The sequence below is a fragment of the Heliconius melpomene genome, chromosome 11, assembly GCF_056956725.1.
Source record: "Heliconius melpomene rosina isolate 202511_hmr_F chromosome 11, ASM5695672v1, whole genome shotgun sequence".
In the NCBI taxonomy this organism is placed as follows: domain Eukaryota; kingdom Metazoa; phylum Arthropoda; class Insecta; order Lepidoptera; family Nymphalidae; genus Heliconius; species Heliconius melpomene.
This window is the reverse complement of record NC_140399.1, coordinates 2,763,569-2,786,791: the sequence shown is the minus strand read 5'-3', so window position 1 is coordinate 2,786,791 and position 23,223 is coordinate 2,763,569. Positions and strand designations below refer to the sequence as shown.

Below are 23,223 nucleotides of genomic sequence, written 5' to 3'. Positions count from 1 at the left end.
CACTCTCGTGCCTTACATAATAAAAAAAACAATTACGTATTAAATTTTTTATTTCACAATCCTGTTACAAAAATAAGTTTAACCTATTGTACTTTTAAACCTTAATTTTAATAGTAAATGCAAATGATAATCTCAATGGGCTTCATCATAAATTATTAAATTAAAAGTTATAAAAATTAACTAAAGTAAAGCTTTTGTCGAAAAAGCTGTACGTAGACAGCTTTATGGACAAGAACTATTATTTGCTACTTCACATAAAAAATTATAAAAAATTTATAATGATATTTTCATATTGCTTTACTCTATTTAAGATGCTTATTTACCTGTTAATTTTAAATTAAATATTTTTTTCTTGTCGAATTTGAACTCACATCGACCGTAAAATCCCTATGATACTATGTGAAAGTAGCAAATGACCCAAATCCCATACGTCTAAAAGACACTCAATTGACTTATTTTTAAATTAAGAACGATACAAAATATATATAATTTTTTTTTTATTTTGAATTAGTAGCTGACTACTGTCTGAACACAAAGTTCTAAATAGAATAGAGAAATGTGAAGCTAATTCTAATATTTTTAAACCATATTTTATATAAATTATTATTATTTGAGCGTTGGAAATTGGCTTATCTTATATCTATCTTATATTTACCCTATTAAAAAAACCCAAAAAAATCTATCTAAGTAGGTTATGTCACAATTACATACTCTGTTTCATTTTTGACATTGTACGACGTTGAAATCTATAAGTTGTCAAATAATCTTACTAAATGCAGCGACTCTCACAATATTAAAACTATTATAATAATTTTAAGTAAATACAAATTATTCTGTATAATTAATATTTGAACAGAATAATGTACGTGAGATTATTTAACTTTATAATACTATTAAATAAACTATAAGTAACTTATAAATTATAAAATAACTTATAAAAATCAGCCATTTCTAAAAAAGAATATTTTTTCTATTTTTTTTTTCAATTCCCTGCCATATCGACCTAGCTAAAATAGCTAAAATAGCCTATCAAAATTCAGAATTATCATTGAAGAAAAAACAATAATTATCAAATCTTTTTCAATGTTGCCATATTCAACTAATAATTTTGCAATTAATTTTCATTATTTCATATAATTTACACAAATATTTTTTTATAGGTATAAATCAAAATCTAAGCCGGTGCCGCCACTGAGGTAGTCGTAGAAGTAGACAGACATTTCATCTAAAGCTTCAAGTCGTGGATCTGAGATGGTTTCTTCGCGAACTGATCTTGCTGCTCTTGATAGCGATCTATAAAATATAATTGTAATTAGGTATATATTTTTTTCACGCAGCACATAGCAGGTTAGGTAGAGGGAACCTAGTGTTAAAACACTTTGTTGCTTAAGACACCACTGTTACCTACTTTCCGCCGAATTCGGCAGGTATATTGTGTTGAGTGGCGGATCCCAACACTGAATTGTAATGTTAAATTAGATATTATATAATATCAGCCTTAAATAAAATATAAGTGGATATCTACTATTTGTAGACCAAGTGCAGAGTTTAGTTCCTCAACCGAACATTCATTCCGTATGTATGTATATATGTACACACTCTATAGATATATAGACTCTATATAGATATTGACATTGTTAAAAAAAATTACTACTTTTTTTTAAATTCTTACCTGAAGTCGGTGTCAGTATCGAGGTCATCATCAGCGGCGAAACGTTCACGTATATCTTTCATAATACACGCTTCGAGTTTCTTATGCTGTAAAAATATAATAAAATAAATTAACAAAGATAGAAACATATAAATAAAGTCATTATCTATATATATAAAATCGAAAGGTCACTCACTCATCACGAAATCTCAGAAACTACATGTGCTAGGAATCTGAAATTTTGCATAGGAGTTACTTATAGGACGTAGGTGCTTGCTAAGACGGGAATTGGCAATATTCGACTTCTAAGGGGTTGTTTTTGGGGTCGAAAGTTTGTATGAAACTTCGTTACTACAAATGCTAGGAGTCTCAAATTTTGCATGGACGTCATTTATAGGACGTAGGTACTCATGGAGACAGAAATTAATAATAATGTAGTTCACGCAGGCGAAGCCGCGGGCGGGCCGCTAGTGGCTTATATAATATTTGTTAAAACAAACCTTATAACAGCGGAAAAAGAACATGGGCTTGATAAGTTCTTGCGATAGCGGCGCGTTACGCTCGATCTCTGGTACACATTGCTGTAAATAAGCAAAATATATATTTGATTTAATATTCGAATATTTATAGTATACTTATAAATTAAATTTGAAGCCGTCGTGTCGCAGTGGCACTAGTGTAATCGTGGTTGTGGTTCGATTATCACTCGTACAAGTGAATCTTTCCATTTACTCTTCGTTAGTCAACCCGCAAAGGCACGCAATCCTGAATTCGTTGGCAAGTGGAGAGCCTATCCTCCCCCATGCGGGATATAGAGTGAACCTGTAAAAAAAAGGAAAAAATATCTACTTACCGAGAACTTTTGACAGAAATGCACACCATCTTGTATATCGCCCTTCAGTTGACTAGACACTGGCAGGTTGTTAATTCTTTGAGCTATTTGTTCATAGTTCGGTTCCATGTTATGGTCCAGATAGCCCAGTTCTTGGACAACACAAGTAATGTTACGGGTGCGGCCAGGGTTGCTCATGTGCGACAGCATCTCGAAGCGGTCGCGGATGTTGATGTCGCGCTGGTATAAAGAAATTGGTTAAAATTTTGGAAATTGGTATTTTTTTAATGTAGCACGATTTGAACCCCTATGTCTTGGGAAGATTTAATTGTTTTAGCCACTTAACCTGTATGGTTATTTTTTAAGGAAACATCATTCATCTCTTGTGGATTCGATTGTCACTCGGGGGAATCAATATTAGTAAAGAGCGCCGTTGAGTTCAGCCACTCAACACGTAATGTTTCGAAAATTCTCTTAGAAGTAGTAAACTATTTTTTAAACAAGATATTTAAAATAGTCTAAAAGCTAAAAATTTTTTTTATAAATAAATTCAAATTATAAATAAAACAAAACAAAATTACTTACAGACATTCTATTATTATTCTGCTGGAAATACGGTGGCTGATAGAATCCCTGTTGGTACTGCTGTTGCTGATACGTGTAAGGGTTGTATTGGACTCCCGGGGGGTAGAACATGGGGTTGAGGGGGAACTGGTAGTACGGTTGAGGGTACGGCCTGAACTGATTCGGCATAGGATATGGGCTTGGTACTGATGGCGCTTGGAATGGCTGGAAAAGATTACTTCAGTGATTAACTTAATAATTTTTTATTATAAAGATAATAGATTTAGGGGAAAATGTTGTCGTGAGTCATCTCTTATTTTATAGCCAAAATATTTTTAATAAAAATATTAAATATGTAGAGTTTGGAAAGCACTGAGTTGTAATAATTTTTGTAGTTGTATGCTTAATCTTTTTATTTTTAATATATTTATTTATTCGAGAATAAAATCTATTCAATTTAAATTATAAAAGCTAAATAAAAATATATATATTTTTAAAACAAATAAAAACTAACGAAATATATGACATCAAAATTATTTCATTGTCGGTCAAATTATTTTATAAATATAAAGTAATTCTCTTTATAGTATTAATTTAAATTGTTAAAATATGAAATAAAATCGAAATAATAAATAAAAATAAATAACAAATTCTCCATGACAGTGTTACATAAGCTGTTATTTCACATTATATTCCATAGCCTCTTTAGCTCAGTGGTAGAGCACTGGTCTCGTAAACCAGGGGTCGTGAGTTCAATCCTCACAGGAGGCATCAATTTAATGACACGATTCGCTTTTTTATTTCTTGATATTATTTTATATTAATTTACTGTTCTTATTCTATTATTATTTTATTATGTCCCTTTCTAGTAAATAAAAATTACTTTAGTAAAATTAAGTTGCCTCATGATTTTGTAAGTTAAAAAAAAATACTAATATTTTTTTATTTTTTTTGTTAAAATATTTTTTTTATTTTACATTTATAAAGACAAATCGTCCAAATAAATATATTTGGTTCCTTTTTAATAATATTAGTAAAGCTTTTAGTTAAAGTTAAAGATTTAAAATTTAATATTATCTATATATTTTAATATTACATTATCAACTATCAAGCATATTTAGTTTATCTATGTGATAATATATGCGGTGATATATTTATGAAACAGCGCCATCTATTGACTTAGTATTATAGTACAAGTGACCAAATAAGACTTGAATATTTGCGCATTATTAAATCAAATGTACTAAGCCTAATTATTTCATGTATTTTATTTAAAAAAAAAACAAATAACAACAATAACTTACCCGCTGTTTAAACATATTGTCAAGCATTTGCTTATGTGATATAATCTGTGGTACATTTTCAGGAACCGCGCCATCTGTCGGCTTGGTTATAGTTTGAGTGGCTGGATCAGATTCAAACCCTTGCGGTAGATTAGCAAGTATAAGCGAAGGAACGCGTTGAATTAGCCCCTCGCCAACAGATGGCGGTGATGAACATTTAGTGTACGCTTCCTTCATTTCCTGTCGCACTTGTTTTACGACGTCCGGTCCGAAACAACTTTCGTATATCTGTAAATATTTAAAGTTTTTTTTATACACTATTCTGAGAATTAATTTTTCATGTTAAGTTATTTATTTGTATATAATATTTGTATAAAAGCTTGAAATAACAATAAAAATAATCGAAAAAACCATTAAGGATTAGTGTAATACGATGTTTGATTAAGTTTTAATTTCCTTTCTTAATACATAGAAATTTATAATATATTTTTTTTATATTTTTAACATAATATATTTGTAAAAATAAACAATTGTGTAAAAAAACTGCTTTTGTTATTATACAACAATTTAGCAATTGTTTTTGTATACATAGATTAACATTTATTTAAAGTACATTTAAGAATATAGAAGTTGCATATATCACATTAAAAAATGGCAGAATTTGAATCTGCGATTTACAAAAATAATATATTAAAGAAATATATAAATGACATAATTCTTTAATATTATCAGGAATGTATTGTATGATTTCATACATGCTAATGTGAGCAGTCGTGGCCGAGCGGTTAAGGCGTCTGACTAGAAATCAGATTCCCTCTGGGAGCGTAGGTTCGAATCCTACCGACTGCGGAATTCTTTTGCTTTTTTTAAAATTGAAACTATTTTTTTTACAGTACAAAACAAATTTACAAAAGAAGAAAGGTAAAATTATTCAATAATTCTATTATAGATACGATTTTACATAACTATATTTTTGGAACTCTTGTGGGTTCGGATTCCCACTCGAGGAAATGAATTATTATTTTATCATTTATTCATTTCTTCAATTTAGTCGGCGTTGAGTACCGCCCATCAACACACAATGCCTCGAAAATGAAAGTGGGTAACAGAATTAGAGTATCCCAATATGATACAATGTGAAGCTGAAAATTAAAACAAAATAATACTTACTTTCATCATAGCATATTTTTTGAAGAATTTGTCGTCGCTGTCAGCCAAAGCTAACGCTGCGAGGCTCAGGAGAGTGAACAAAAGTATTCCGTGTCCCATTTTGTACCTGACAACAGAAAATTTTATATTAAAATGGAGAACAATTACTTAATATTTATTTTAAAAATTCAATTACGGAGTACAATTAGATAAAAGAAACATTTTGATTTGGGGTTTATTTGAACTTTCTGAAGCGGATTGGTAACACTCGGTTCCATATTTACCGCCGAATTATGAAGGTCCCTAAGCCACGGCTGACCTCAACAGATGACTTTTTTTCTGATGATTCTTAGGACATAGAAATTATACAATTAGGTTAATCGAGGTAACATGTTCGTTACTTCCTTTATATGGTACACAATGGAACCAGAATAATAAGATAAATGAGCAAAATATCTACATATTTTAGCTCAGTTTCAACAATATTCGCGTACCTACATTAAAATTAGAGGCCAGTCGTGGCGCCAGAGCACAAGCGTGCCACTGTAAACGCGGCAGAGTGTGGCTTCGATTCCCGCTCGTGGAAAAATATTTTGACTTCCTCGCGGCGTTGAGTTCCGCAACTTTGGTGTACACTCAAACGCTTTTTCCCTTGCGCCACAACTGGCCTCTACGTCATAAAAACCAAATCATGCATAGTTTATTATTTTAATATTAAAAATAACAGTTATAAATAATTTATGTACCCAATAATAATATATCCTATCATTCAAACATATGTTTAAGCAATCGCGAACAACTATCTTTATCTGTATTTATAATTTAAAGCCTACAATTTCCATTTTAACTTAGCGGTGGAGTGGGCGTGTGTTCTTAATAAATCGAAGGCCAGTTCATTAACATTGCTGGTTCGAACCGTTAGGAGTACACCAGGAATTATTATTTCATTATAGGTAATTTAGTTGGTATGAAGTATGGAATTTGGTTTAGTTATGCTATTGCGTAATAGATGGCTCTGATTGTTTCGTTGAATAGCGAATAGGCTTTTACGATAAACTTCCTGTAATATTCTTTTTATGATAGTTTAAGTTAATTAACTAAAATTATAGCTTTTATATAGTTTGTATATGCTTCTTCATGCATCTCGCATATAAGCAACCTAGTTTTCGTATTGTCCAATTTTCAAAACATGTATTGAGTGGCAGAAATCAGCCCCAGGCTTTGTCTTGTTACCAAAGCGTAAAAATCGAAATAATTAATTCCCCCAAATGGGAACCGAATCCAAAACCGTCGTGTTTGTAGTCGAAAAATGTGCCGTTACGCCACGACGGCGTTAATTAAAGATAGATCTACTTTATTTTCATCTCACAAAATATGTAAAAATATATGCAAATTTCATATTGTCATATTTCTCAAGTTATTTGTTTATATGTCAATAAAAATTAAAAAGAAAAAGGAAATATTTGAGCTTTATTTAGCGATTTCGCGAATGTATGTTGTTTGAAGTTGATAATTTAGCTGACGTATGTAAAACCGACTGTTTAGCTTTGTGAACCGAAGTAATTAGCAAAACATACTGAATTTGCTTCTTTTCTTACATTATGTTAAATAGAATAGGTACATTTATTTTTATACGGGATGCAATAAATACAAAGCTCAAATAAGTTTAGTATTTTAAATTATTATTTTTAAGCGTGTGATTGATAACGCGACAATTTGTATGTTCAATTCACCACTCAACACGCAATGCCTCCAGAATTTGGTGGAAAATAGGAAAGAGAAACAATCGTTTGAGTAGAAGTTGGACGGGGTGTTTTAACTTTTAACACATTCCCTCCGCCTACTATGCTACGTGGGGGTTACAATGTGAAGTAAAAAACTGCTAAATAAGCTAAATTGATAAACTAAAGGAATCGCTAAGGTAAACTAGATAAGCAGAGAAACACTCAGTTCCCATTAAGACACTTCCCCACTTTCCGCTGAATATTTCCATATTACGTGTTGAGTATATTGAACCACCAGCACCACCACCAGGTACCAGAGGGACAGAATGAAAATATTTAATTTCCTCGAGTCGGAATTGAACCTCGTGCCTTCACGACACGACTGGCCTCAAGGTAAGTATAGCATATTATAATATTCACTTAGTATAACTTTCTCATAAGATCTTAGATGGCAAGAACACTAGATGTTTCCATATAAGGTCATTCATTATCTTTTTACACACGTTAACGGTGATCATTAATCGTTTAAAACTATTTAGTACCGTTTCAGAGATCAGTCTAAAGCTTAGTTCCATTTTAATTATAATTGCTAATACATGTTAGTTTATTGACTTCTTTGTAACATATTATGTATATAGGCACTTAGGACGTGTCCTTAGTATGTTATATAATTGTGTAAGACTAAGAAAGGCTTTAATTTGAAATCTATAGGGTATAATATATATAAAATTTGAATATTCTATTAGTTTTATACGACAAAGTTCGGTGTTAGGTTACGCTACCCACCGCGTAACCTAACAAGTGTTCTAGGAACTCATTTTGCAACTATGAAAATGAAGAAAAGAGTGATGGTAAATAAATTTATCTCTGTCTATTATAAAAAATACATAATATTATGATTTACAGTTATATATTAATTTTATTAATCGCTACACGGGTGTTTAATAATTAGATTTAAAACCCAGACGAGATATATTATGTTAATAAATACTTTGAATAATAATATATATGTACGAATATAGACATTTCCCACCTATAGTATGATTTATTAAGTTATTAGTTTCTGCTGTTTAACACCACGTAATGTTAACATGTAACATTATATTTATATAGCAATATAAATGCATAATGTTTCTCTTTCTTAAATTCCTAATTGCGTGGAAAAACATATTGACTTCTAACTATTTTACGACCACCATTATAATTTTTTCTCTCTTCTTAACGACTCGCTAGTCTATATAACTTGTATGAGAATAACATTACTATATATTGTATATACTACACTTTAAATTGAATGTGGCACAGCTAAACTCCTGCGCATCTTTGTAATAACGATAATACAAGGTAACATATTTTTCTTTGTATTGGTTTATAATTATATTGGACTAATAATGAGCGTACAAAGATCGCCTCGCGGTCAGAACCTTGGGCCTGGTAGTCCCGTTTCTGGTTCCAGCGTGTCGCAACCGGATTTATCGAAATTAAGCACAATAGCAGCTACACAAGATGCACAGATAACGTTTCGCAAGAGAAAATTCTTACCCGAAAATGAGTGCGGATGTTCCATAGAAATAAAGGAGGTTCGCTCGGAATTATCTCGTATAAGCTCACTTCTAGAAAAGTATGTGGATTCTAACGAACGGATCATGACTAAAATGCAAGAAAGCATAGCTGAAGTGAAGACGGAAATTGTCGAATTGAAGTCAAGTAACGAACAGATTATGACCTTAGCACGCAGCAATGTAACACAAATAAATGAGATCAGAGCATCTGCATCTGTCATTACTGAAGAGCAAATTAACCTGAAAGGTGAGGTGTCTAAATTGTATAAGCAAATATCCTCAGGAGAAAATGTAATTAAGCAGCTACAATCTCAATTAGATACCTTAAGAAGCTCTCCATCGTCTGCTATGATCCATGAAAATCAACTAAGTCTGAATGAGCAAATCATGAAAGAAATACAGGACCGTACTAGCAGAGAAAAAAACATTATAATCGTGGGATTGCCTGAGCAAGATGGCATTAGTACACTGTCAGGAGTATCTAAAGACGAGTCTGAAGTTATAAAACTATTATCGACGGTAGATAGCAACCTACCGAACCCAATCAAAGTCTTCCGACTTGGAAAGTACTCAATTGGAAGAACTCGTCGCGTCAAAGTATGCTATGACACTTCAATGCCTGTAAAAAATCTTTTACGGAACAAAAATAAGGTACCAGCACCTATTAAGTTATTCTCAGACCAGACTCCAGCTCAACAAAAGTTTTTAAAATACATCCAAGAAGAATTAGTGCGTCGTCAAGACGGTGGAGAAACTGACTTAACTATTAAATATATTCATGGAACACCCACAATAATTAAACAATCTACAAAAAACTTAAAATTTTAGATAATCCAAACGTATTGAGCTCAGAGAATAATACATATCAAATCATAGATAACTACAATATTTTGCAGACCAGTAAATCTCGACTGAATTTTTTCTACTTAAATGCACGCAGTATTCGAAAAAAAGGCAAATTAGATGAACTCAAATGCATTTTACGATCGATACCGACCACCATACATGCCATTCTTATAACGGAAACCTGGATCTCTTCTGAAATACAAGCTTTACAATTGAAGATTGATAATTACTCTCACTATTATAACTACCGGACCGATTCCAGAGGAGGAGGAGTATCAGCATATATTCACAACGATTTGAAACATTCTTTAATAGAATCAACCTACTCGGGCGGAAACAATTATCTGTGGGTTAAACTAGAAAGGTATTCACTAGATATTGGACTTGTATATAACCCTGGGGACACTAACTACAGAGACTTTCTCGAAGTATATGGATCCCAATTACAACAGCGAAAGAGAGCCTTAGCATTCGGAGACTTTAATATTGACCTACTTGCCAAAGATAATCATTCTAAACTATATAAAAACTTACTTAAAGAAGCTGGTCATATCATACTGAATAAAATAACTAAAAAATACTGCACCAGAGAAGTTACTACTAAGAAGTCAATCTTAGATCACGTAACCACGAATTTAAGGAACGACAAGTACCACATGGCATTAATTAACTCAACACTATCTGATCATAAACAAATATATTTAGAACTTAAGAAAATTAAACCTCCACAAAAAATACGAACACAATATGAAGCAATTAATTACAAAAATCTGTACAAAGCAATAGAAAACGTAAATTTTCAGGAATTAAGTAATGATTATACACAACTTGAAAATAAATTAATATCCTGTATACAAACAAATAAAATTCTCAAAACTAAAATATTAAACACACCTCAAAACGATTGGATTAATAAATACATCATTGACGAAATTAATCAACGTAACACATTATGGGCTAAATGCCTTAAAACACCCCACGATAATAATTTACAAGAAAAATTTATCCTAAAAAAAATTCAAGTAGCTAAACAAATTCAAGACACAAAAAACTCTTACTACTATAAAGAATTCATAAAATGCGCCAAATATCCGAAAAGGATGTGGAATTTAATCAACTCTCTAGCAGTAAATAAAATCAGATCTAACCATACACCTCCAAAATTAGTAGTTAACTCTATACATATTTCTGACCCAACTAACATATGTCAAACCTTTAATAATTACTTTGCCACAATAGGGTCGCAACTAGCAGATAAGATACCTAAACAATTTCATAACGATACCACCCCAGCCCTCCCTAAAATAGTCCCTCAATTAACTTATGAGTTTTCTGTTTTTAAACCATGCACTTCCATGGAAATCTTAAAATTAATTAATAATCTAGATTCGAATTGCAGCACAGGTATAGACGGAGTAAATACAAAATGTTTGAAGTGCATAAAACATATAATAGCACCTAAATTAACTGAGTGTTTTAATAAACTTTTATCCCAGGGAAAGTTTCCTGATACGCTAAAAGTCGCGAAGGTAACTCCAATTCATAAATCTGGGTCTACAACGGACCCAGGCAACTACCGGCCAATTTCCGTTTTGCCTGTCCTATCAAAATTATTAGAAAAAATAATATACAATCGGTTAGAAACTTATTTGAATTCCATGAACTTAATTTCGGAAAGGCAATACGGATTCAGACCAAAAAGCAATACACTATCTGCAATGATCGATTTAGTTACTAAAATTAGATCCAATATTGACAATAAAAAATATGTCTTGGGGATATTTATTGATCTAAAAAAAGCTTTCGATACAGTTAGTCATACCCTTCTTATAAAAAAATTAGAAACTCTAAAAATTACAGGAATTGCCTTAAATATGTTTAAGTCTTTTTTAGATAATAGATTTCAGGTGGTGAAAATGGGCAATAACAAATATCAAAGTAGTATTGTTCATGTAAATTACGGAGTTCCACAAGGCTCAATTTTGGGCCCACTGCTCTTTTTAATCTATATAAATAATATTACCGAAATTGGGCTAAATGGGCATCTCACTCTATATGCCGATGACACCTGTCTATTTTATTTTGGATCATCTATGGCCACTATCATTGCACAAGCTCAAGAAGACTTAAACAGGCTATATACATGGTTCCAATACAATCTTCTAACCATAAATATCTCCAAAACATGTTACATAATTTTTAAAGCTAAAAATAAGCCTATTTCCTTACACAAACCGCTCGTTATTAATAATCTCCCAATTAAGCAAAAAACCAGTGAAAAATACCTCGGAATAATTATGGATAGCACATTGTCTTGGAACGCACACTTAAATCACATATCAAACAAACTCTCGACGCTGCTGGGATCACTGCGTAACATTGTAAGGTGTATACCGTGTAAAATGCGCTACGTCATTTATAATACGCTAGTCAAGCCCCATTTGCTGTATCTGGTTGAGGTTTGGGGTAGTGCCGCCAAAACTAAATTATCAAACATACAAAGAGCTCAAAACAAATGCATTAAACTGATATTTAATTATCCACGATTAGCATCAACAACAAAAATTTATGAATACACAAAAATAATGACAATTCGCCAACTGCACGTCTACAACATCTGTATCTATATACGAAAAATACTTAATAAAACCGTACACAGTAATATATCCTTTACTAAAATACAAGATGTTAGTGGACGCTCAGTTCGTGAATGCCGAGCTAGTTTATTGGTGCTGCCCAGAACAAGGACCAATTACGGTAAAAAAATGATAACTTTCGAAGGAGCGCAATTTTACAATAAAGTACCATCACTTATAAAAAATGTTAACTCATTTAACACATTTAAATTTCAATTGGCTAAATATGTTCGCGATAATTATTAACAATGTGTTAAGTAAGTACAAAATTTACTATTTTTGTCACAGCAACTTAATCTTAAATTATTATAAGTTTGTATTTGTAAATGTAATAATTGACAACGACAATTTAACTATTGTGTTAAAGTATCGTTCTCAAGTAAGTGGCTTAGGTCTTATTGAGAATAAATGTCTATAAACTGAACTGATATATGGCTTACTTCGAATAAGTTACTTATAACTAGTTTTATTGCATTAGTGAATTAATTTATAGAAGTTAATACTTAGATTGACATTTTAATTTATTTTCTATGACAGCCATTAATTTTTTACAACCTGCTATTAAGGGCAGGTGTCTGTTAGATTATGAGTGTCATTTATTGAGTAATCTATGTTATTATTGAGTCGCTCTGATGTCTTAGAAAATCCATCAGAATTATACAGTTCCTTGTCAACACAAGATGGCGTTAATTAACAATTACTTTTAGGTTATATTTAATATAAAATTGTGTTGCTTTATGTTTTTTTGCCCAATAGCTTTCAGGCAGAGGGAATCTTTTCGCCTAATTTTCTAAACATTTCGTCGTTCTGTAACGGGGTGAGACGTTGCGGTTTAGATTTTTATCCCAGTGAGGAAATGAATTTTCTAGACGTTACGTAGTGCTAAGTTCCGCTATACAACATCAACTATCTCGAAAATTATGGGGAAAGTGGGGGGTGGAGTGTCTTAGAAATAGGTTCCATCCACCTACCCTGTTGTATACAGAAAAACTGTGAAGCTTTATTTCCCACTCTAATTATATAAAGATATGACAATGAATTCATTCAAACGATGAGTCAGCAATGTCTCTCAATAAAGAGTGGGGAACGAAGTATGTTAGGAAAGATGGCCAAAGTTTCAACCATCTTTTTAATTTCATCAACAAAATACTACCAGATATGTAACGATAAAATAATATTAACTTTAAACGATTAACATGCTTTGAACGATGTTTAAAAATGTATAGCACAAAAAAATCTCAATTATTACAGATTAAATATTGTGTTATGGATCTCGTTTTATTTTATCACGGTTTTATATTTATGATTCATTCATAAATATAATAAATATTTATTTAGTTGCGCTATCCGTCACAAGATGGCGCTATCCAGGGTCAATGGTCGCTCGAAGCCTTCGCAGGCGTATCTGCTACACTCAACTTGCGTAATGACCACATATTTAATTTTTGTTTTATTGTAAGTTGCGGCTTACTTAATGTGGATTATATTTTTTATGGCTTAATATATCAATACATGATAATATAATATATAAAAATTGCGAAAATATAAAAAGAAAATGTTTTTATCGTTCCATATCTCTATGTCTTTTTTGTAATGATACAGGAGATGCATATTAATAAAAAGAATAATATATTAGAGTAAATTTTCTGCCTCAATGCCCTTTCGTGTTGGTTTTTTCATCCAATCACTTTCTATTTTCTGGAAAAAAAAGTCCTTTTACTAGATTAAATTATATGCATTTATTCATTCATTTTCATTCAAGGCAATTCTGATTGCCAACTTTTTAAATGATCATTTTCTTTAAATTGTCTTTTATATTTATTAACCTATATCCTATATTACCTTATTTAATTTATGCTATGTCACGTAATAAATAATATTCTGAATACATATAAACGTACATACATAAATAATCTCTAGGCATTTCATTTTTTATTATTCATCTACAGAATCCTAAAAATACAACACTCGATACGTATTCGATACGATACGTTTATAGGTAAAGTAACGCGACTATAATAGTTTAATAAACATTATAGTTTAGAAAACACAATTTAAACAAAATATTAATAAAAAAAGCACACTGCCGCTTGATAAAAAACAAAGAATGAACAGGTGAACGGTCGGTAATTGCCTTAGAACATAAACAACTATAGAAATATCATGCGAGGCATCTTGAGATTACTTGAAGTTATCTCAAGATATATGATGTGACAAAAAGTGTTTATGGAGTTATGTAGGAAATTACATAATTATAATGAATTTTCCCGTGGGATTGCTTGTTATAGTGAAATAGATGTGAAGTAGAAAATTAGAAAAGTATTTTTCTTTTTTTTTCATGGAAAAAGGACAAGGCAAACGAGCGTTCGGATCACCTGATGGTGATCACCGCCGCCCACGATCCCGTGCAACACCAGAGGAGCTACAAGACGCGTTGCCGGTCTTTGAGGTTGGTGGTGGTGGTTTGATAATATAAGATTCGATTAAGATCAAAAGGTACAATAAAAACTAAGAACGGCGTGGCTCAGTTACACAGAGTTTGACTGTAGATGCGACAATGTTGAGGGTTTCCGAAGTAATTAATTTATTATAGAAAAAATATTTTTCGACTTTGCTGCTCAGGTAAAAAGATAAAATCTAGTGGGAACCTAGTGTTAAGATATTCCGTTCACAATTTTCCATCTAATTCTCGAGTTATTGGATATTAAGTGGTCGAACCTCAATATCCCGCTTTGCGAGAGATTTTCTCTTCCTTTTTTGTAACTTCCAATTCTGAGACATTTCGAATGAGAATCTATAAACTATCAACATTTTTACGTCTTTACTCGATTGGACCTTCTATTACTGGTAATTACGCTACTCTGGTATTAAATATCGAGTTAACGAGATATTCCTAACAAAACCAACCAATGAACACACACATATAGCATTTCCATTGGGCCACAACATTCTGTGGTCGTAATTTACTACCTTCACATTGGAACGAGTGTTCTTTTTGTAATCATGATGAAACAAGTTATCTATTTTAAACGATACAAGTTTTGTAATCCATCTACGAATTGAAGTGTTATTAATATGAAAATGATTGACATAAATAGATGGAGTTTTAATTAAAGAAAAAAATCAGCTTCACGCTGTATCCCGCACACTGCAGAATAGGCAGAGGGAATATAGTGTTAAAACACTTCTTTTCCCACCTATCGGCGAATTTTTCGAGGCATTGGGCGCTGAGAGGCGAAACTTAATGCCGGATTGCTTTCGTACAATAGAGCGGAGAAATGAAAATATTAATTAATTATTATTAATTCCCCCGAGTGAGAATGGAACTGAAACTATTGCCTTACAATCCCCTCCTTGTGCTTTGCGTCATGACGGCCTCAAATAAAGCTTCATCCTTATATCGAATATACGAATTTATATTTAAAAAATCGACACTAATATGTCACTTAACAGCTTATTTATATAACTTCAGTAGTTTAAAACATCCGTTAGTGAAATCACTGAACAATTGAGTTTAAAGTAAATATACTAACTTCTTTCGTCTCCCATCAGAGATATCCACGAGGAAAGCTAGGAATATATAATGCTTTATATATATTTATCCGTTGACCATTTTCTTTTATTAAAAGATACTATACTATGTTGAATTAGAGAAGGTAATTACAACAGAGAATCAAGGTAATTTTAACTCAAACACTTTTTCTTTAAATCAACCATTAATATTATCACTGTTGGCAAAGGAATCCTGGTGTTAATATAGGCCTTTTTCGTCCAATTTTCGAGACATTTTCTATGGAATGACGGAACTATACTCTTCGCTTTATGTCGTGACCAGAGCGAGACAATGAAAATAATTCATTGCCTGGAGCAGAAATCGAATCCACAACCGTCGTATATACAGCAGTTACACCACGACTGTAATTGTTTTTGTCAAATAATTATTAATTTCAGTTGTTTTAATAGCTTTTCTTAAAACATGTTTCAATTTTGTATTTTATATGGATAATGGTAACTCTTCGATTAATGTCATTAGAGTGTAAGACTTGGGATGAGTTTTAACTCTACCATTCGTTATGGTCAGTTGTTAACTTAACGGATGGTGTGTGTTGGCTAATGTAAATTGTATTTTCAAGTTATATTTTATTAATATAATATGATATTATATTTTTATGTTGTTGAAGCGAAAGTGTTATTTTATTATTGGAACAAGTGCGCTTAATTTATTTGAGATGAATCGATAAGCAAAATTTTTATTTTTATTTTTGTTAGCTTCGCCCTTTATCCCGTACATAGTGGACCAGGGTAATGCCAGGAAGAAGTAGGGTAGACAGATGCAATATTGGAATCTAGTAGGTATTAAGAATACTCCGTTCCCACTAAGATACTACCGTTCCTCACTTCTGGAGAGAATTCTGGAGGCTTAGTGTGTTGATTGAAAAGAAAATATACGCAAAATATATTTATAGTTATTCCTTTAAACAAGAAAAACTTCGAGGTGGGTCACCGCCTGCAAAGGCAATGGTTCTAGACTTGAACTCCCCTCGTAGTCTTCAAAATATTTCCATTTTCTCGCTCACATAAGACAAAAAGCGGCGTTTAGCTCCGCCAATTACCACGTAACGTCGTGAATTTGGGCGAAACGTAGATCTCTTTACGGAACACAAAAAAGGAAATATTAAGCACCGAAGAAATTAGTATTCTTATGAATAAAAATAATAAAATTTTAAAGTTATTCTTTACTTTAGCACATTTCATTCGGCCATAAAATAAACGGTATTCAACAGTTATCTTGTATATTTAAAAAAAAAAAGCTTCCGCCATTTACAAATTACACGCCATTTTGATATGTATGTACAGTGTTGTAATATGCAAATAAAAGAACCCGTTGCTTTGAAACAATTAAGTAATAATTATTTTTTATTAACAATAGAAAAATGATTTGTTAAAATTATTAGTTGAGATAGTAGAATTAATTTCTGTCATGTTGAGAAAGAAGTTCCTCTAGGTAGCCTCTTTGAGTCGCTACAAATAGAGTTAAATTATGTTAAAAATATTTTAATTTATATTGCAAAATCTTTTTATCAAATGTCAACTAAATGGCAATTACATTAAAAAACGTAATACACGCAATGCCTCCAGAATTCGGCGGAAAGTGGTGTGCGGAGTACTACGCGCCCTCTTCCTTCCTTACTACATGCGGGAAAGAGCGTGAGCTGTAAATATTATCGTACGTATTAGCTTTCTAACATTTTGTATAATTCAATGTCATCTATACCCCGTTCCTGTTTTCTGATGTGATCCTTAAGGAGGCTCTTTGAATCGTCTTATGCAGATTTTATCATTATTAAAACGTAATCATCCTCCGAGTGGGAATCAAATCCACAACCATCACGAGACTAATGTTCTCATACACATTTATCTACAACTATAGTAGATACAACAAGAACTAAGATAATAAATACAAAATACAAAATTACCCTGTTAGAAAAGCGAAAATAAATTATAGGTCTTTAGTTGCAATCAGGGCAGCATTACGCACGCATTACGAAATGTAGTTTAGCCTAAAGGGCTAGCGGTATATCCTTTGTTTTTCAATTCACTCGCATCACGCAGCCATTACCTCTATATAAATGGATTCTTATAAGAATAGAGTTAGTACACCTTTTGTTGGTTGGTAAGATTAACTGCTTTAAGAATTTGGTGTTCGTAGTTCTTGTTGTCATGTAAAATAATAATAGTTTAATTTCAAGAGTAATGCTATATTCCAAAGGTAGATGCAATCTGGGAACCCGTGGACAATGAGACACTTCCCTTCCTCACTTTTCGATGATTGGCGGAACACAACGCCGAGTTTTGCCTCGTTAGCACAGCGAAGAACCATATCAAATATTTAATTTCGTCGAGTGGGAATCGAATCTACAACCGTCGCTTGTACAGTAAAACGCGTCTGGGCCACGACGGCGCGGCGTTATAATAATAATTAAAGAGCAAACTATTTAAGACATTGCGTGATGTGTGCCAGAATTTAATGTCGCATTATGTCTCGATTGTCTCGATATGAAAAAATAATTCATTTTGAACCTTTATCGCCTTCACTGTAACCAGTTGCCCCACTGCGCCTAAACATAGATTTTAAACACCATTTTTTTATTTTAATTAAATAATAAATAAGAAAGGAATGAAAATAGTAACATATTATAGAATGTTAAGATTTTCTAAAGTATAAATAATTTAGTACACCGTTTCATATAAAGAAATAAGGTTATATATCTATCTTTTCCTTTCTTCTATTACAATTCCTAGAGCTTTTGACGTAGTAGTAATAATAATTGTTTAATATCAGCCTGGAATCCGGAACTTAGTATTTAATGTGTGTTTCGGAGCATGGAAAGATAACTTATCTTTCCTTTTATCTATTTCTGACTAAAAAATACTTATTTAAAATAGATCTGATCTAAATTAAATAAAGTAAACTTATATTTTATTTTATCACCCATAGTTATTCCCATATTTTTCCACGAAGCTTTTGCTAAACGCTTATAAAAAGTTATAATATATAGTTTTATAAGCATTATATATAAAATAAACTAAATTTATAAATCATTTGGTAAACAAACATACAGACGAAAAATAAAAACATTTTCCAACTGTTAATACCAGTATTTCGTGAACTGAATCAACCATAGTTTTTTTTGTCGAAAGAACGGTACGTATACTGTTTACACAGTGATTCTTTATAATAGCTATTTTCTTTTCGTTTTGGAGGAAGCAATTTTGAAGGAATTCTTAAGCTTTTTTGTCGTTTATTTGTTACTGGCCCGCCTGCGGCGTCGCTCGCTTGAACTACGATTATTTATTTAATACAACTTAAGTGTACGTAGAGAAAATTGCTTGATGATTTTAGTTAGTTTAGTTAGGTTATCTATATTGTTATATTCTTTTGAGATTTATTTTGGTTTCTGCTCGTAGAGAATATTGTATCTAATAGGCAAATGTTAAGTTAATTTAATATTTATTTGGGTGGTAGTTATCCCTCCGGTATTTCGGGATGAAATATACCCCATATGCTGCACTACAACCTACCCAATAAAAGTAATATAAAAATCGATTAAGCTGTTCTGATAAGGATGGACAAACAGAAAGATAGATAGATATATGAACAATATATGTATAAGATATAAATAGCTATATGAACTTTAAAATAATATTTTTATTTTGAAATTACAGACAGACATTTTAATTTTATATTTATATATAGACATTTTCAATCGCTTGGATTTGGATTTTAAACGTGAGGTCTCTGTTGTAGGGTAAAGGCATTGTTGATCGTGTACCTTCACAAAATGTAATACTTTTTATTCTTTAGATTTGGTAAATCGATTTGTTTTATTTAACTTGACTGGCTACGTATTGTTATGGTAGAAGTTAAGCTGTCACTGTTTTTTTTATTATTTAGGATTTTATATAATATTTGAAAAGTGATTTGAAACCTTTAGGTTACCTAGAATCACTTTTGATACCAGCCATTGAAACTTATTTCATTTGCGTGTATTAAAAACGTTGAGAGTAGTCAACGAAAGCAAGTTCGATCCGGAATCCAATATTTCCATTTCCTCCTCCTCCCGAGGCACACGTGAGTTTGTTCGAGCATTTAGAGTTCCGCCACTCAGAACGCAATGTCTCCATCAATCGGTGGAAAGTGGGGAACGGAGTGTCTTAATGAGAAATGTCTTAATGTGGAATGTCTTAATACCCAAGTTCCCTCTTCTTAAACTTAGTTCAGTTCAGTCAAAAAACTGCCATATAATAAAGATATTCAAGAGTTAGTCACATCAAAATCAATTAAGTAAAAAAATCCAAATGAGATGTAACAGTTTTTTTTCCATCATGATTGACGACATCATAACTGTTATTTGTAATAACTTTACGGTAGATTAAATATAATGGTAGTACGGTGTGAGAATAATGTGGAGATGTAAACAAATATTGATATACTAGCGACCCGCTCGCGGCTTCGTCCGCTTGAATTATTCAATTAACATCAAATCAGCTTGACGCTGTATCGCGCACATAGCAGCTAGGCAGAGGGAAGCTATTGTTAAGACACTCCGTTCCCCACTATTCGCTGAATTCTGGAGGCATAGCGTTTTGAGTGGCGGGGCTCAACGCCGTGCTTTGCCACGATACGAAAGTGAAGAAATGGAAATATACATTTAAATAAATATTTCATTTCTTCGAGTGGGGATCGAATCAACAACCAGTCGATTTTACAGTCACACTTCGTGCCCCTGCGCCACGACTGGCCTCGATTATTTACTAACTTTACCTACATGTATATAACATATTTATTTAAACAAAACAAACACTAAATGTTAAGAAATTTGCTAAAATACAATTCGTTTATACCATAAAAATGGCTGTGTATTCAACACAATGAAGAAATATATCAAAAATTGACCGGAAATGAACAATAAAACGAGTTTCCCCAAATATAAAATACAAACTTTAAAATTCAATCGTCAACAAGAACATTTTACCTAAATTAATATTATTATATCAAAGCCATTTTCCGTTATTTCACTTCACTATGTAAACGTATTATATATATATATATATATATATATATATATATATATATATATATATATATATATATATATTCTATAATAATATATCTATATTTATGATAGTCTATGGGCTATATTTTAATGGTGGGTCGTAAGTTCAAGGTGTACCGTAAGCATTCTCATTTCTGGGAGCTTTTGCAGAAAATGCATAATATATTTTATTGCAGAAATAACACTGGCTTAGACATTATTATATAAGAAAATATTCTTCACGCTTTAACGGCGTAGTTGACACGGTTGTTATGGGCTTAAATTCATGAACTTTAAATTATTTAATTATATTATATGGCAGGGTAGGCAGAGGGAACCTTGGAACCTAGTATTAAAACACTCCGTTCTTCTTTATGGAACTTCCATTTCCCATTTTCCACAGAATTCGTGCACTTAATTACTCAAGAGTAAACTTTCAAAAATCATATACGTTTGAACTTGTAAGTATTTAAATATTTTCAAGTATTTACTTATATTTATTAACTGTATTTCTTCATATCGTTTAACCACTCAAAAAGCAATAAAAATAAATGATACTGATTTAAAATTGCGAAAAGTCATAAATTTATGATTTAGTTATTAAAAAATATTTTTAAATTATTAACTTTTATATGCTCATAAGATTATTTTCAAAGGATTCACACATCTATGTTTCCGTATGGCTACTTGTATGACCATATACAAAATATCAGATAACAAAAAAATGTCTTAAAAATTAAATATTTACCTTAAAAACTGTTCAGAATTTATATATTTGATTTACACTTAAATAAACTTTCTTTTTTAAGGAAGATCGGAACCTAGTAATATGACATCTAAAGGTGTCTCGTATTACATATTAGACAAGAAATTAGTTACTTCACGTAGTTTCTATATTAGTATGTAAAATATGTTTTTTTTGTATTAAAAATAAAACATAAGTAAAAATAAACTCTACGAGAGCTATTGCCATGAGTTTTCTGAGTTCATGGTAATCAGTCAAGGCCTCATTTAATTTTGTACAGTAGTCAACACCAGTCCCTAGTCTGGTTTTGAAACCCTTTCTTTAAAGGTAAAAATTATGGAAAACTTTTGTTGCCAGTTGTATAAATTATGAACAGGTTCTCAAGTGCTGCTTCATAGAAAATTGTGTAACTTATTTCGAAATAGAAATGTATTTAAGTATGAAGAAATATTTACTATATATAAACGTATTTTTAATTTAAAATAAATTATTTCATATCGGTCGTCGAGATACGCGCACAGCTTCTTAAGGTCACAGTTGTAGGTTCGATTCCCACTCGAGTGTATTTATTTTCATATCCTCTAGTAACAATGTCAACCGCGGCGTTGAAGTTCTACACTGAATATCCTATATTTTAAGCGGAAAATGGAGAACGGAGTGTCTCTATCGTTGCTATATGCTATATTAATAATACAAATTAATTAAATAAATAAATTCCTATAATATATTGTAGATCTGAAGTAACTGATTCTAAACTTAATTATTATATGACAAGTATGAGAATTTTGAGTAATGTTTAATAATTACAAATTATATATGTTTAAAACTATAAAATAATATCTAAATGTTAAATAAATGTCTGTTGTAAAATGATATCAAACTCACGACCTCTGCTATTGTATCACAATTCTTAACCACTAAATCTACACGTCAGCTGAACCTATGTGCTATTATTACAATAATATCCAATTCTTAAGAAAATAATGAGTAAAGTTATCTTAAAAATATTTGAACCAAACGATATTTAAACTTATAATTTTTAACACAGAAATCTATTTTTCAACAATATTTAATCACAAACCGATAATTTTTACAATAAATAAAAAAAAAGTTCACTTATACAATTAATAAAAACCATTAAAAAAAACGCTAAAAGCAATACAAAAAATACAAATAAAATCCATATATAACCTACCCAAAAACCTATAACTAATTAATATACAACCAAATTAAATATGACAGGAAATACATGAACAACACTCACCTGGTGAAGACAACTAATACACATAGGATAGGATGCGCAGAGCAATGACTCTCGCACTTGACCTTGCGCGGGCGAGTAACGCGAAACAGCCGTGGTGCTCGTTTTATACTGGCTTCGTTTTACATACAGCTGGTGGGTTTGATGGACTGAGTTTAAAGGCTACAGGTTCTGGGTTCGATTCCCACTCGAGGGAATGGAACTGTCTTAATGGGAACGCTTGTCTTAACACTAAATTCCCAGTAAGATAAGTAAAGCAGAAAAATATTTAATTGTCTTTATCTGTTATCAAAATTAAAGTCAGACTGCACTGTCGGTTACCAGCAAAAACAGCAGAACTGCCTTCCAAACCAGTAGCTTTACCTTCATTCAA

General features: G+C 31.6%; 1 protein-coding gene and 2 non-coding genes across 3 annotated transcripts; 2 read left to right on the top strand and 1 right to left on the bottom strand.

The window, feature by feature from the left end:
- Positions 1–950: 950 nt before the first annotated feature.
- LOC146534330 (uncharacterized) lies at positions 951–22,947 on the bottom strand. Its single transcript, XM_085193378.1, has 8 exons — positions 22,854–22,947; positions 5,501–5,606; positions 4,352–4,618; positions 3,069–3,272; positions 2,505–2,723; positions 2,152–2,232; positions 1,673–1,758; positions 951–1,293 (listed from the first exon to the last, which is right to left on the bottom strand). The coding sequence occupies exons 2-8, from the start codon at positions 5,597–5,599 to the stop codon at positions 1,155–1,157; spliced, it is 1,095 nt and encodes a 364-aa protein (XP_085049504.1). The 5' UTR covers positions 5,600–5,606; positions 22,854–22,947; the 3' UTR covers positions 951–1,154.
- On the top strand, positions 3,747–3,818 carry TRNAT-CGU (transfer RNA threonine (anticodon CGU)). The gene has a single exon. It is a non-coding gene; the product is annotated as a tRNA-Thr (tRNA).
- On the top strand, positions 5,098–5,179 carry TRNAS-AGA (transfer RNA serine (anticodon AGA)). Its single transcript has one exon. It is a non-coding gene; the product is annotated as a tRNA-Ser (tRNA).
- Positions 22,948–23,223: the final 276 nt, after the last annotated feature.

Bases quoted from the DNA above. Each gene is read 5' to 3' on its own strand.
- LOC146534330 (XM_085193378.1), bottom strand. From the start codon at position 5,599: ATGGGACACGGAATACTTTTGTTCACTCTCCTGAGCCTCGCAGCGTTA. The intron at 3,273-4,351 runs GTAAGTTATTGT...AATCTTTTCCAG, and splicing joins ACAATATGTTTAAACAGCGG to CCATTCCAAGCGCCATCAGT. The intron at 1,294-1,672 runs GTAAGAATTTAA...TATATTTTATAG, and splicing joins GATACTGACACCGACTTCAG to ATCGCTATCAAGAGCAGCAA.